Source organism: Fusarium fujikuroi, chromosome FFUJ_chr03, assembly GCF_900079805.1.
Source record: "Fusarium fujikuroi IMI 58289 draft genome, chromosome FFUJ_chr03".
In the NCBI taxonomy this organism is placed as follows: Eukaryota; Fungi; Ascomycota; class Sordariomycetes; order Hypocreales; family Nectriaceae; genus Fusarium; species Fusarium fujikuroi.
In genome coordinates, this window is record NC_036624.1 from 1,754,296 (window position 1) to 1,767,900 (window position 13,605).

At 48.6% G+C, this 13,605-nt stretch overlaps 3 protein-coding genes; 2 read left to right on the forward strand and 1 right to left on the reverse strand.

The window, feature by feature from the left end:
- Positions 1-211: 211 nt before the first annotated feature.
- Positions 212-5,107, forward strand: FFUJ_02675 (related to tuberin; the record flags this gene model as incomplete). Its single annotated transcript, XM_023574434.1, has 1 exon — positions 212-5,107. The coding sequence occupies one exon, from the start codon at positions 212-214 to the stop codon at positions 5,105-5,107; it is 4,896 nt and encodes a 1,631-aa protein (XP_023427787.1).
- Positions 5,108-6,693: 1,586 nt separating this feature from the next.
- On the reverse strand, positions 6,694-8,251 carry FFUJ_02676 (related to beta-N-acetylglucosaminidase; the record flags this gene model as incomplete). XM_023574435.1 has 2 exons in its annotated part: positions 6,694-6,845; positions 6,898-8,251. 2 exons carry the CDS (start codon positions 8,249-8,251, stop codon positions 6,694-6,696), a joined length of 1,506 nt encoding a protein of 501 aa, XP_023427788.1.
- A 2,694-nt stretch (positions 8,252-10,945) lies between these two features.
- On the forward strand, positions 10,946-13,466 carry FFUJ_02677 (uncharacterized protein; the record flags this gene model as incomplete). XM_023574436.1 has 8 exons in its annotated part: positions 10,946-11,018; positions 11,073-11,382; positions 11,496-11,567; positions 11,616-11,712; positions 11,790-11,960; positions 12,013-12,276; positions 12,324-12,441; positions 12,490-13,466. 8 exons carry the CDS (start codon positions 10,946-10,948, stop codon positions 13,464-13,466), a joined length of 2,082 nt encoding a protein of 693 aa, XP_023427789.1.
- Positions 13,467-13,605: the final 139 nt, after the last annotated feature.

The window sequence follows — 13,605 nt, forward strand, 5'->3', positions numbered from 1 at the left end:
TTTGTCGTACTTGCGACACAAGACAATTCAGCTCGGTTGTCTTGTCTAAACGCCTCGTCGAGCTCTTGAACTTGCCCAATATCCGGTGTGCCCATCACCTTATCGTTGCGACTCTTTTGACGCCCCATGTTGTCTGTTTCGTGTCGATTGATCCGTTCTGCCTTGCCGATGACAAAGTTTCTAGTGCACAGGTTTCTGTACCTTTGCTAACATGCTGCGCCGATTAGCCTCACTTAGTCACAAAGACTCCAACGAGACTTCACACGAGCACATGTCACCGCAGCCAGGAGATGGTCCATCATCCCCAGATACGTCCCGTCAGGGTGGCCTTGCCCATGTCCTCCGGGGTCTGACAAGTTCTAAGCTCTCCAAATCCTCGCCATCTATAGCATCACCCTCTTCAGCAAACGCCCAGCCGACCGCCGAGTTCGTTCATGCTCCAGCCCCAGCCGTCTCCACCAACCCACCTCATGGGCTGTCCTCTAGTCACATGGAGTCCTTTGAGCTTCTCAAGAATGGCTCACCCAACGAGCGCATTGCTGCCGCCAACTCGTTGAAATACGCAATTGCCGAGTACCCTCTCAATCCTGTCTTGGATATTTGGTATGCTGCGAAAGACCTTATCGATCCCGCAAAACCTGCAGCAGCACGGGCAGCTGGTTGGGAGCTCCTTACGGAGTGTGTGAAGCACGAGGCCTCCTCTGATCTTGAACGGCAAGAATATTTCACAACCCTATCGGCGCCTGCAAACTCGGAGGATTTTCACCTACAGTTGGCTGCTCTTGTTGACCTAACCCGGCGGGGCCGAGTTTTGACAGGCTTCGATTATGAGCTTCTTCCCCTTTTGACTAATTGGCTATGGGAATCTTATAACGTGGTGCGTGCAGCTAGAAGGAAAGCGTCCCGGAGTTCAAAGGGCGCTTCTCGAAATCGTGCTGTCGCTTCTGGTGAAGAAAAGAACCTCGCTCAGTTATTCAATTTTCTCATCGACGTCATAAAGTTCAGCTTCAACAATGCAGATGAATCTGCGGTGACAGGATTGATCGATCGACTACTGGCAATTTGCATGAGCACAAGCGTGGAAGAGGATCTCAGATCGTGCATAGCGGTCATTGATGCAATTGTGACATTTGGGTCTATCCCAGAAGATAAGCTCAAAGGCTGTGTTCAAGTGCTCAGCTCTATCTATTGCATGGTGGGAAGCCTTCAAAAAGACTCCTGGAACACACTCTCAAATCTGTTCAAAAGCCATAATGGACAGGCGACCACCCGCATTTTATTGGATATTCTACGAAATAATCCTACGGACGGGGCCAAGGAGAAGGATGTTAACCGAGAGATACGCGGCGCTCTTGCCGTACTGCAAAAGGTTCTGTCCAAAAGTCCGGAGAACGGCTATCCGGGGATACCTTTCGCGTTACTGGCGGATGGTCTTACAATAGTTGCGAAAACTGGCACTTCCATCAAAACTTTGACAGCTATTCTTCAGTTGCTTAACGCTCTATTTGACGATGGCAATGGCCACATACATCGCTTGATCATCGACGAGGACTGGTCGGTAATACTCGAGGCTGCCGCGACATGTTCCAAACGAGCAATACCTGGGCCGCGCGACTCTGATGGATACCGGAGTCCTGTGAGGGACGAGAAGCCTGAGGAAGCTCTGAGCCAAGAACTTATAATCCTCATCAAACAGCTTGATGTGCTCATTAACCAAAAATCGGATGTGTTTATTCCTCGGGCAACCATTATTTCGTTTCTAACCGAAGTCCATCAATTTCTCCCTGACGAAACTGCATCGTCTGTCTTGAATTACTTTCAGCAGTTCAGATGCTGTTCACCTTCAGATCTCCAATGGGAAGAAAATCTAACCTTGGTTTTAAAAGGATTCTTTGGCAACAGAGATCGGTCCTCACAGATCAGGCTTCGAGCCTTGGAAACCATCATGGATGCCTACGAAGTCGTGGATCTAGTTGGCGACGACCCCGAAGAGAGTTTCATCCCACAACTGGCTAAGAGCATCCTTCAAGATGTTTCTGAAGAGATGGATGTTTTGGTCCTTGAAGGAATCATGTCGCTCATGGTTTCAGTTGTAGTATCGTGTGACATGGAGTTATTCGATTATATCATCGATGCCCTCCGAGGCATCGTCATTGGCGACAGGCTCAAATCACCAATTCCATCGTCAGCATCTCATAGTCCGTTCGCTCAAGGATCTTCGGAAGAACACCTGCCACAAGGACAGTCGCCCTCAAACGTGGTTGCCAAGGGCTACGTGAAGATATTTGTGCAGACTATGGATTACGACAGTGGGAAATCCTTGAGGCTATATCATGCGTTGATAAACATTGTGAAGTCGAGTCACTGCGAGGTCGATGCTCGGTTGACCGCTATGAAGCTCTTATTTAGGCTGCGTGCCGATTGGGCCAACCGAATTTTCATCACAAAGACACTTGAGACTAATTTTGTTGCCGCCTCCTTGTGTCGAACCCCGGAAACATACGCCAAGAAGCAGGCTGAGGAGGCTGCACAATCTATACGCTTGTTAAGAAATGAACATGTTGGGTCGTCCAGGTCTGCTCGCGGTATTTCGTTTAGCCAAGGGCAAGGCCATGAAAGAGGCATGCCCGTTCGGTCTGCAAGTGTCGCTGCTGGAAGTGGCCTACTCGGCAATAGTGGTAGTGCAGCTCGCTATCATCAACTTTGGAGCCTTCCGGACCCAGAGGCTCTGCCTGACACCGTGACCGGCGTGTTTAGTCCAGTTCTAGTTTCTCACAGCCCTGGCTCCGCTGAACTCGTGATGGATGAAGAAGTCCAAGAGACCAAAACGAATATTGAGGCTACTGCCCTCGATATTGCCGCTTGGCTCGAGGCTGTCCTTGGCCTGTTGCACGGTTGCGACTGGGAGGTGTACAGTTTTGCACTGGTTCACCTTCCATCACAGCTCAGTAATCATGCCATTTTCAGAGACGCCATTCCCCAGATTCAGGAGCTACGAAGACTCATTTGCGAGCAAATCCGAACCAACTCCTTTCAAGAGCCTCCAAATGCATCAGGGTTGAGGCGAGCTGATGTGGCGATTTGTCTCTTCCACAGTTTAACGATGATTCTCAGTTACCATGACCACTTTCAAAAGGGCGATGAGGATGAAATAGTCAAAACATTTGTTCATGGCATCGCCACTTGGGAGCGGAGTGCAAAATGCTGCATCCATGCTTTGTCTATATGCTGTCATGAATTGCCACTCTCAACAAGCAAATCACTGGTTCAGCTGTTGACCAAGATGTCTACTATCATCACCCAGCCTTATGTCTCCATCCACATCCTCGAGTTCCTGGCTTGTCTGAGCCGTTTACACAACGTGTATGTCAACTTCAGAGAAGAGGAGTACAAGATTGTGTTTGGAATTTGCATTCGCTATCTGCAATCTGTGAGGGACAAAAAGGCTTCCAACAGGAACAGTCATGCCAGTGAACCGTCTACTCCAGCAACCTCAACGGGCAACCTTTCGGATGCCGTACACCCAAGCGCGACAGACGATTTACCACAGTATGTGTATGCATTAGCATACCATGTGATACTTTTCTGGTTCCTTGCGTTAAAACTGCCAGACCGTGCCACCCTGGTTGGTTGGCTTGTCAGGAATATATATAACGAGATTGAAGATGCGCACACGGATAACGAACAAGCACTCACTTCAATCGACTTCATGCAAAGGTATACATACGCTGATGTGGAGGAATCATCCCAAGACCCTCTCTTTACATCGGATCGATTCGGAGAGATCATAAAGAAGAGATGGTTGGTTGGTTACAGCATCGTCACAGTAAACCAGGCCACGACCACTGGCTGGGCTCAAATTGTCAAGAGACAGCCTTCAGGCACCTCGGCCTTCACGATTCGAGAAACGTTTGATCCACCGCCTCCGCATCAAACACCTAATTACGTGGATATCAGCAGGGAGGGACAAGTCTCGACGAATACTATCTTGCCTAGTCACATCATGGTACAACTGATGTCGTCCATCCCTCAAGGTCATGATCTAGCGCGACCTATTCCGCTCCCTGAGGATGATGCCGTTGAAAGGGCCATTCGAGTCTTTGATCGAAGCTCTACTGTTGATGGGCACAAAGTCGGTGTCATATACATCGGAGAGGGACAGACTGATGAAGTTGAGATTCTTGGGAATGTGTCTGGTAGCAGCGATTACATGGAGTTCCTCAACAATCTTGGCACATTGACCAAGCTCAAGGGGGCGACGTTCAACACTCATGGACTCGATCGCGAATTTGACTCTGATGGCCAGTATACTTTTTGCTGGCGAGATCGTGTCACAGAAATCGTGTTTCACGTCACCACACAGATGCCTACGAACCTTGAACATGACCCACGTTGCACAATGAAGAAACGCCATATTGGCAATGATTTTGTTAACATTGTGTTCAACGATTCGGGTCTGCCTTTCAAATTTGATACTTTCCCGGGCGACTTCAATTTTGTCCATATTGTCATTACACCAGCGTCAAGGGCTTCGTTTATTGCTGCTAGAGACGCTTCCAAACACAGTCAGCCCTTTTATCGCGTTCAGGTCTTGAGCAAGCCAGGTTTCCCTGAGATCTCGCCTGCCTCAGAGATGAAAATTGTGTCACTTAAGGCTCTCCCAGGTCTGATCCGTTTGTTGGCTCTTAATGCTTCGGTGTTCTCTCACGTCTGGGCCAACCGTGAGGGCGGTGAGCATGTCAGCTCGTGGAGAAGTCGCCTCCGTGCTATCAAAAGGCTTCGGGAGAAATACACACCATCAAAATCCGGGCAAATAACACCATCGGCTTCACAGAATTCATCTCTCGGGGGTGCGCCTCCGTTGCACCAACAGCAGCAGTTCCTGCCACAGGGAGATATGTCGTCGTCGCGACCAGCCAGCACCGTCCGCGATAGCTTTACGAGTTTACGTCGTACAAGTGTAGCCACCTTTTTCACAAGCACAAGTGAGCAGACCTCACATCGATCCTCAATGTTATCATCTACAACAACAAACGACACCGAGATTGGTCCATTTCACGGGCAGGATTCCCACACTGACACCGTCGACTTTTCCAAGTGGGCCTAAAAATGTGCTATTGAATGGGGCGCGGGAAACGTGAAGCAAGGAGTCATTCTAGTAAAGTCATTATGTTTTCCAAAAAAAAAAAAAAGGGTGGAGGCGTCTGTCTATATATAAGGTGTCATGGGGGGGTTCAAAAGTTTCTTGCTCTAGGTCACACTTGATGTTTGTCTGTTCTATCCCTATTTCAAATCTGTTTTCTGTCTATTTCTGCTTACAGTCCACCTCGATATACCCTGGAGCTGTGTCTCGCTCGAAGTAGAATATTATTAGACTGCTAGAAGACATTTAATCGTCTTGCCAGTGCCACTTGATTTACTTGACAGTCCTTACCTCAAAAAGGCGGTTGATTATTGGAGCAAATCACTTTTCTGAAAGCCTGCAGCTTACGCATCCACGTACAAAGCTCATCCGACCTGATCAGCCTATAGAAAATATTTCGTCGTACAACGCTGCATAATTGAGCGGCTGTTGTGTAACCAACGCTCAGACTGCTTAAACCCGCCTATCAAAACCCCATAATGTTTGGTGGACTGCAGTGTCTCGTTGTCACAATCCGCCTACTTGCATGACTGCCTGGGGTGTTTTGTAAGACCAAACGGGCTGGCTCATGTTGATCCACTAGCAGCCAGTAAGGTCACTGTTACACAAGTGCGGCGCGTGTAGTAGTTGCGGTCAAAACCTCACCCAAAAGCAGTAGGTACTTCATAAGCTCTAGTTGTTGCTTGACATAAGAATCTTGGTGGTTGGGCGGCATACGAAGACGGTAGCACAGGATCAGAGGTTGGGCTCATTTGTGAGCAAATGAGAGCTCAAGGATGGTGACATGAGTAAAAGAGCCAATAGGGTTTATAAGATGCATGCATTAAGGGGTTATTCTGCGTTGGCAACGTAGGGATAGTAGGAGCACTGCAGGCAGATCACACCTGGTGATTTGCTATCGCAGGGTTCCGAAGTTGGACGGCAAAATCCATCATAGTCTTTTGTCGCACGTCAGCCGCTGATAGAAGCGCACAATCCAGAATCGATTCACTCTGCTAGATTCCCGGTAATATCCTCGGCGTGAAAATAGGTTGTGGATTAAAACGAGACTTGTTGGCTGATACCAATGTTTGACCAAGGTAAATAGTTCGTTGCTCTTGCGTAAATAGACCCGCGCCATGATATACCTTAGGTAGTCAAATACGCCAGCCGGCGCAGTATGCTGCTGTTCATGGGGCTTCGTTTGTTGAGTCGTGTCGTGATATCTTTGAATGATGTGGAAAAAGGAGGATATAAGTTGTAACTCTGTGCCAAGTGTCGTAAAAGTCGGATATAAAAAGAAAGATATATAAGATAGCGTTGCAAGAAGCAGTCCTCGGGAGCTATATTGAGATTTCAGCTCGGATTAAATTCGTTGAATAACAGGTCTTCCTTCTGCCAGCTGTTTTTGACAGAATTGTTGACCATGTTCATGTTGTGTGGCCCCCTTGCGCGATAGAGATTCATCCCTACCTTAGACTTTGCGCCAAAGCTCTTTGTATTCTGCCCATTTGCAAAAACCTACCAAGTCTCATTGTCAGCAAGTGGTAGCTGCGAAAGTCCTGAGAATCTTACTGACCTAAAGACTGCAGGACATTTTCGTCCGATCTGCTGCCATCAACAAACATTCCAACCATTCCTCTCTCACTCAGGGTCTGCCGACAAGCTAGGAGCAATCTCGTAGCCACTGAGTCACGGCGATTGACCATATCCGGGTCTTCGTCTAATATAACAGTCAGTCAAGGTCAGATAACATGTTTTGGATTGTGGCCGACCTTTGATGCAGATGCACGAAACTCCTCCAATGCTCTGTCCGATTGAGGCTGGCCATGGAATATCTGCGCCGCAAGGGCTCCCATTATTTGGAAAATATGTTATTGCTGCAGCAACCAGATTCTCCCCTTCAAGCCCGACTACAATGTCATTCATATAGCAACTGTCCATAGTTTTGGCGTATTGGTCGTACCACCCAAACCCATATCTCTTCTGCGACTCCTTGTTTGCCATCTCGACAACCTTCTCGTAATCTATTAGCTGGCATGGCCTGAACGTCAAGCCAGCGGAAGCCAGATCAGGAATTGGATGGTCGGCAAATCTCAACAGCCAGTCGAGCACCCGCCGCCCGTTTCCAGGTGTTGATTCCTTCATGTTCCAACCTCGTTTTTCGAACCACTCCGTATCGGCTTCGGGTGCGGGCAGACCGTAAAGCAACCTTGGAAATGTGCTTCCAAGTTGAATGATTCCGACACCTCGAATCTTGTTAAGTTTGCTCACGACTTCGTTGTGGAGGAAGCGCCCAACACCTTGACCCCGAAAGTCTTTGTGAACGATGATAGCAGCTACTGATCCAATCAGTCGGTCGCCGCTGCTATCCGTAAACGTTGTGAATGTTGCACAAAATCCAACGGCCTGCCCTTGATTGGGTTCTCTGACCATGTAATGCATGGCATATCCATCGCGTTTCAAGAGAGAACCAAGAGTCGAGCGATTTAGATAGAATTTGGAAGGCAAACATGCTTCCCATAAAGAGTGGGTTTCTGGAAGATCTTTGTCGTAGTCCCATTTTAGGAGCGACCAAGTTGGCGGAGGAGGAGAGTTACCGGTCGGCGGCGTGGCCTCTGTTGCCGGTCGTTCACTTGTCAAAAGAACGGCGACGGCTTGTAAGTCTGCCGCAAAGTACCCAGGACACTGAATGATAGTTGGGAAACCATACTCGCGGGCCCCCTTTTCCGAAACTTCACAGCAGGCTACAAGCACTAAAGGGCGTTCTTCACACACCTCGCGAGCAACCTCGGCGAGTTCAAGCTGAAATAAACCTTCCTCTGTCGAGAAGCCAGTCAGCACGAAGATAACGACTCGTGCTCTCTTGATGAATGCCACATGAATGCCGGTAATTCCACGCTCCTTAGTATAGGGAACATGCCGGATCCATGGATGTGTGCGTGCAAGTGCTTTGCCGAGAGGCTCGAAAGGGTCACTTGCATTGGCAAGACTCTGGTCTAAAGGGACAACAGCAGGTGTTAATAACAAGACCAAATCCTCGTCACCTAGGTTCTTTTGAAGAGGAATCAAGTCTTGGTGATCCCATAGCAAAGTAGCCGGTGAGCTCTGGCTTTGTATAGTTGACATGGTTTTCAACTGTGTGTAGGTTAGTGGTATCGAGACTGACGATACAGTTACATGGCTGATTCGGAACCGTCGATGAAGCTACTCGTCTCGGTTAAGTGCGTAGTCTCCACAAGAACCCAACCCCCTTGGGCATAAATCAGCTTCCAAAGAGCAAGTATGAAACAATATTGGAGAAGAAAGATGCGACGAATTGTTGAGCTTGTTGTGAGCGGCTCCGCAGATAGGGACGCCGGTGAGCTAGGAGAATGGCTCAATGATGAAAGGACTCAAGAGACAGAATGGAAACTCAAACTCATAATCGAGGCCGTCTGGCTGGATAAGAAGCTCACGACAGAGGAGAAGAGGAGGATATGCTTTGATAATTTGAATCTGGACGGGTAGGAGAATAAGCAATAGCAATAGCAACAGCAATAGCAATAGCAATGCAGTGAGTGATCTATAAATGCGGGTTTTGTGACGACGATGGCCTTAGGGCGCCAGGTTTGCTGGGGTCCTGCGACAGTCCACCATCCAGACTGCTGGGACTGGGAGGAGGGTTTAAATGAGTGTGGGGTTAGATGGGACGAAGGCTGCGACACCAATTGGTACAGTTAAGTGAGTGCTGTACGGATACTATGTACGGGCAATCAGCCGCCTCGAAGCGCCAGGGCTACACAAAGTTCTCGAGCTGCCAGGGTATGAGGGCATCGGTCAGGATTACCTGATCAAAAACATGAGCCTCGGCCAAGGCCGGTCGGAGGTCATGGCGAAGAGAACATCCAATCCGCGTCGATGAGCTCCAAAAAGTCGACGAAATGGGGTTGCCGAAGGCGAGGATCCGTCAAGACTGCGGAAAGACGCCCACGAGAGGCTGTCCGTCTGATGGTAACACAAAGACGCACGTCGGCAGAACCGGGTGAGCTACTTGCAGCAAAGTGGCATGGATCAATGATAACGCCCCGGCACGAGGTCCAAAAACACGTTCGCCATGACTCACGGCAACAGGTCCTGAGACGAGGAAAGAGAATAATTAGAACGAGACCCGGGTGCAGCAAACAAGTACATAGAGATTGCGCGTCAGTCGATGGTATACGGGCTTGACACAACCATTCCAGCCTGGCTGACCCTTGTCTTGTTGAGTCTGGAAAAGAGGCAGGAAACTATAGGGCGAAGTCCCTCTATTCTTATTCGGGCGTATTAGGGACATTCCTGAGCAATGCGGTTTGCTAGGATAGCGGATAGGTAGTTGACATGTCGGATCCGTTGGCTCGATCAGGGAATATCATAACGAGACCGCAACGACATGCGGGCGGTTGCACAAGACTGTCGCACTAGATAATGTGGGAGTTATCGTATAGGCCAGGGCTGTAGCAGGCTGACCGCCATGGCCGCCATGGAGATGTTGTTTTCTGGTGTCAGCAATGGTTTGGTTGGCCCATTGACAGCCAGTTTAGAGATGTAGGCTATTGGATCGTGCCGTAGTGGTTGTCAAGGCAAGGATGAGGAAAGACTGGTGAGAAATCGAATGGAGTTGCATAATAACAAGTCGATAAAGGAGTAAATAGATATGAACAAATAAAGCCCCATCTTTCCTGCCAAGCATCTAGCAATAACCTCGAATAATAAGTTGAGGTTGTAACTTTGATGGCCAAGGTACCGACCTACTCGGTAGGAATCAGAAATATTAGTACCTAGACAGTGGCTAAGAGTAATGTTACTGAAGGTTACGGCAGGGACGGGCCGTTCTTTACCTTGTAATGGTGTAGGCAAGCTTCAAAATCAGGCAAATCTGCCACACGCAGTATGAACTCAATTTACCTTGCCTCGATAGATGATGGTTGTCTGCAACCTTAACGGCCCTGAGGTTGGTTGGAGTTACCGTGTTACTGATGCCGCGGCAAATGGAGGCTAGGCGAGTTCTTATGTGCACTACGTACCTTGGGGATTGAAACCTGGATATGTCATAGCACTGCCCGCGCCCAAACGATGAAGATGTGAAGCAAAATATGCTAGAGGATATGAAGTGATAGATCAAATAAATAAACAAGCAAGCTATTATACTGAAGGATATGCAGATCTGCCATAATGAATTTCTGGTACACGTCTACACCTAGGTGCCGTGTGCCTAGGTGCTGGTGGATATCAGTAGAACCTTATAAGGGCGCTGTACCAAAGCGTGACGTTCGAGAACCGTTATGCTGAACTCAAAATACACTCCGAGTGAGGAGGAAAAGGTCCTGAAGACCATTGGATATATTCTTCAGAATTGAGGTTGAAATAAGCTTCGTTCGTATGCCTTCATTTGTCCAACGTTCAACGACTTTGAGAAAGTGGGTTCCCATAAATCAACACGAGACCTTGATAAAGGGTATTAAAATAACCTAAGTAAAGACATCCTAAATTTATCCTGAATTTATGCCAAGTTACCTAAGTCTTTTCATCATTTAGGATCATGATCCTGACCTGTATTTCCTCCCCCAGGTACCGCTGTACATAGACGGCGGACCTACAGCTTCATGCCCCGCTCCGAACGAAAACCCACTCCAACCCCGAAAACCGTAAACGCGTCTCCTTGGCCGACGCGTCTTCCGTCTTCCGGGGCGTCCCACTCATTCACTTTCAACCAAAGGCTGCCGCTCGGTCCCGGAGGACCGCATGTATGTCTCTCTGCCTGACATCTACTGAGAACTGCAAACTCAGGAAATTCGCCAGCATATGGAGACGGATATAGATCCCGCCTCGGCGGGCCACCAGGAGATTCGTCTTCTCGTTGACGAAGTTATTGAATGTGAGTGAGACTGCCCGAGCAATGTACAAAGGCCTTGACTTACATTCCGCGTAGCATCCAAAATACCCGCCAAAACACGCCAGACCAACGTCAAATCTACTATTGCTAGTCTTACCTCACTATCGTATGAATGGGGCCTTTTGCCTCAGACCCTTGATGATCTCATCATTCTCGTCACAACTCCAAATCACCTTGACCAAGCAAGTCAAGCTGCTATCATCCGAAACCTGTATCCCGTGGCACCTATCTCTCGAAAATCTGTGCTTCAAGTCATCTCGTGCCTTGGACACGGAGCCCTCAAGCCATCTCTGACTCTCCAGGCTGCTCTTCTCAAGTGGCTCATCACAGTACACCACACTTTGGAGTCACCACAAACGCTTTCTCAAACCTACTCGGTTCTATTCAATCTCCTCGATACCGCGGCCACTCGGCAAGTTTTCTTTTCTTTGCCGCGAGCAATCCGCTAACTCTGGCCAGACCTAACCTCAGCCACCTCCTGGCTCTCATTACCAGACGCAAACATGTCCAGCCTTTCAGAATACAAGCCTTGTAAGTATTGCAGTTGAAGACGCCTGGTCATTCGCTCACACATCACAGGCTTAGCCTTTCCCGGCAAACTGGACATGACCCGTCCTTGATCGGTCTTCTAAGAGTTTTCAAAGACTATTACCCTGAAGTTATTGTTGGAGACGCGGTTCGGGGCAAAGCATCCTCCTTCAAGGCTCGTTTTTACTTGTCTTTTTACTACTGCCCTTACTGACCATTTTTCAGCACCCTGATCTGCAATGGCGAGCAAGGCTCGACGAAATCCAGGATGCACATCTTCACCAAACAGAAAAAGGCACATTACGACCTCGAGATGGCTTCCGTGTTCATCGCCCTATAGGGCGTAGTACTAGAAACAGAACAATCCCTGTAGTCCACACGTCTTATGTGGCAGAGGTTCGTCTGCAATAACGTGCTGTGCTGCGTGAAAAAGCACTAACTTTGCTAGAATTCTGTTACATTAGAGGAAATCGAGAATGTTGCAAGTTTCGTCAAGAATCTTGACAAGCTCGAACTCCCCAATCAACTAGTGGCTGTTCTGGCAGATCCTTTGTTGCAGAAGCTCATGCTTCTGAGGCCAGACGGCGAATCTGAGCAGAGACTAGTCAACTGGCTCAATGGTGTGCTGCAAGATGTTCGTGATGGCGATGCAGACGAAAGCACCTTCTTTGACATGCTGGATATCCTACGGGAATATGTTATTTCTACCAAGGTATGTTTCTTGTTGACTTGGCTAAAGGTAAATCTGACCAGGACCAGAACCTTCCTCCTCTCCTACTTGACTTCTTTGCACGCTTTCTTCCGCTTTGGGATGGATCTGGACGTCGCGATGCCATATTTGAGATCTTATCTTACTCCCCATTACTGGACTTCCAAGGTCAGTTCAAGCCGCTCCAGACTGACTCGTCACGCTGACACTCTCCAGGGCTATACAAGCACATCTTTCAGCCCCTAGAAGCTGCCACTCTTGACAATAGCCCGGAATCTCTGCTAGCGCTTCTCGCCCTGTACAAGAACCTTCTTCACCACTGGACAGTTCTGCTTGAATCCAGTGACACAGTACCAGATCATGCCAGTGGGACTATCACAGCCTTGGTCCGACACGTTAATCCACTTGCTCTCACACTCTGCCAAACATGTCCTTCTGTCTCATCACGTTCTGCAATTCTTGACTTCTATGAGCGAAACGCCAGACTCGTTAGTCATCAGGTCCTCAAGCACTACATTTGCATCGAACTACCCCCTTCATCCCTCATTTACATTCTCTTCTTCAGCAGTTCTGCAGCCATTGTCTCACGCATGTGTGCCATTCTCGCCTTTTACAAGAAAGGTTTCGAGATGGCCATGCTCACCAAGCCGGGGCGTGAGAAAAGTAGCCGCATTGACTCTACATCATATAACAGGACTTTTGTCAGCCTTTTCAATGGCTACCTTATGGACATGTGCAATTGCTTTTGGCGTGGCAGGGCTTTTACTAACAGTGACCCCAACGCACTTGGATGCATGATTCCGAGGAGCCTCGTGCCTGTTCTGTCATCGTATGTGACTTCTGTGGACGAGGCTCATACTCTAGCATCTCTCTTCTCATTGTCACACTCGCCACTCCTGAGCTTGCAAAGCAAACGATGTATTAGAGGTCTTGAGGATGCCGAAGTCGATAGCGATTCTTCATTGCGCACCAGGCATGAGGGACCGCCGACACAGAGTAGCCTTGGGCAATTGGCAAGTTCCGGGGGGCTACGCATCTCGTGGCAGGATTATAGGATCAAGGTGCTCGAGGCGCTGACTGCTAGTGAACTCGGAGGCATTACAGATCTTTTGAAGAACACAATGACAGTTCTGAGGAGATTAATAGACGGCGAGGGCAGCTCCAGGCCAACCACGTCGCAGTCATTTCAATGAATGGTGATGAGAAAATGAATATCTTGTCCTTTGTACCATATGTTAAATTATGATCAGCCTGGTCTAGTTTGGCCAACTCTTGGTTGAAATTTACCGTGCTAAGCACTTCCAGTGCCATATCGTTCCGTCGTCATGCATC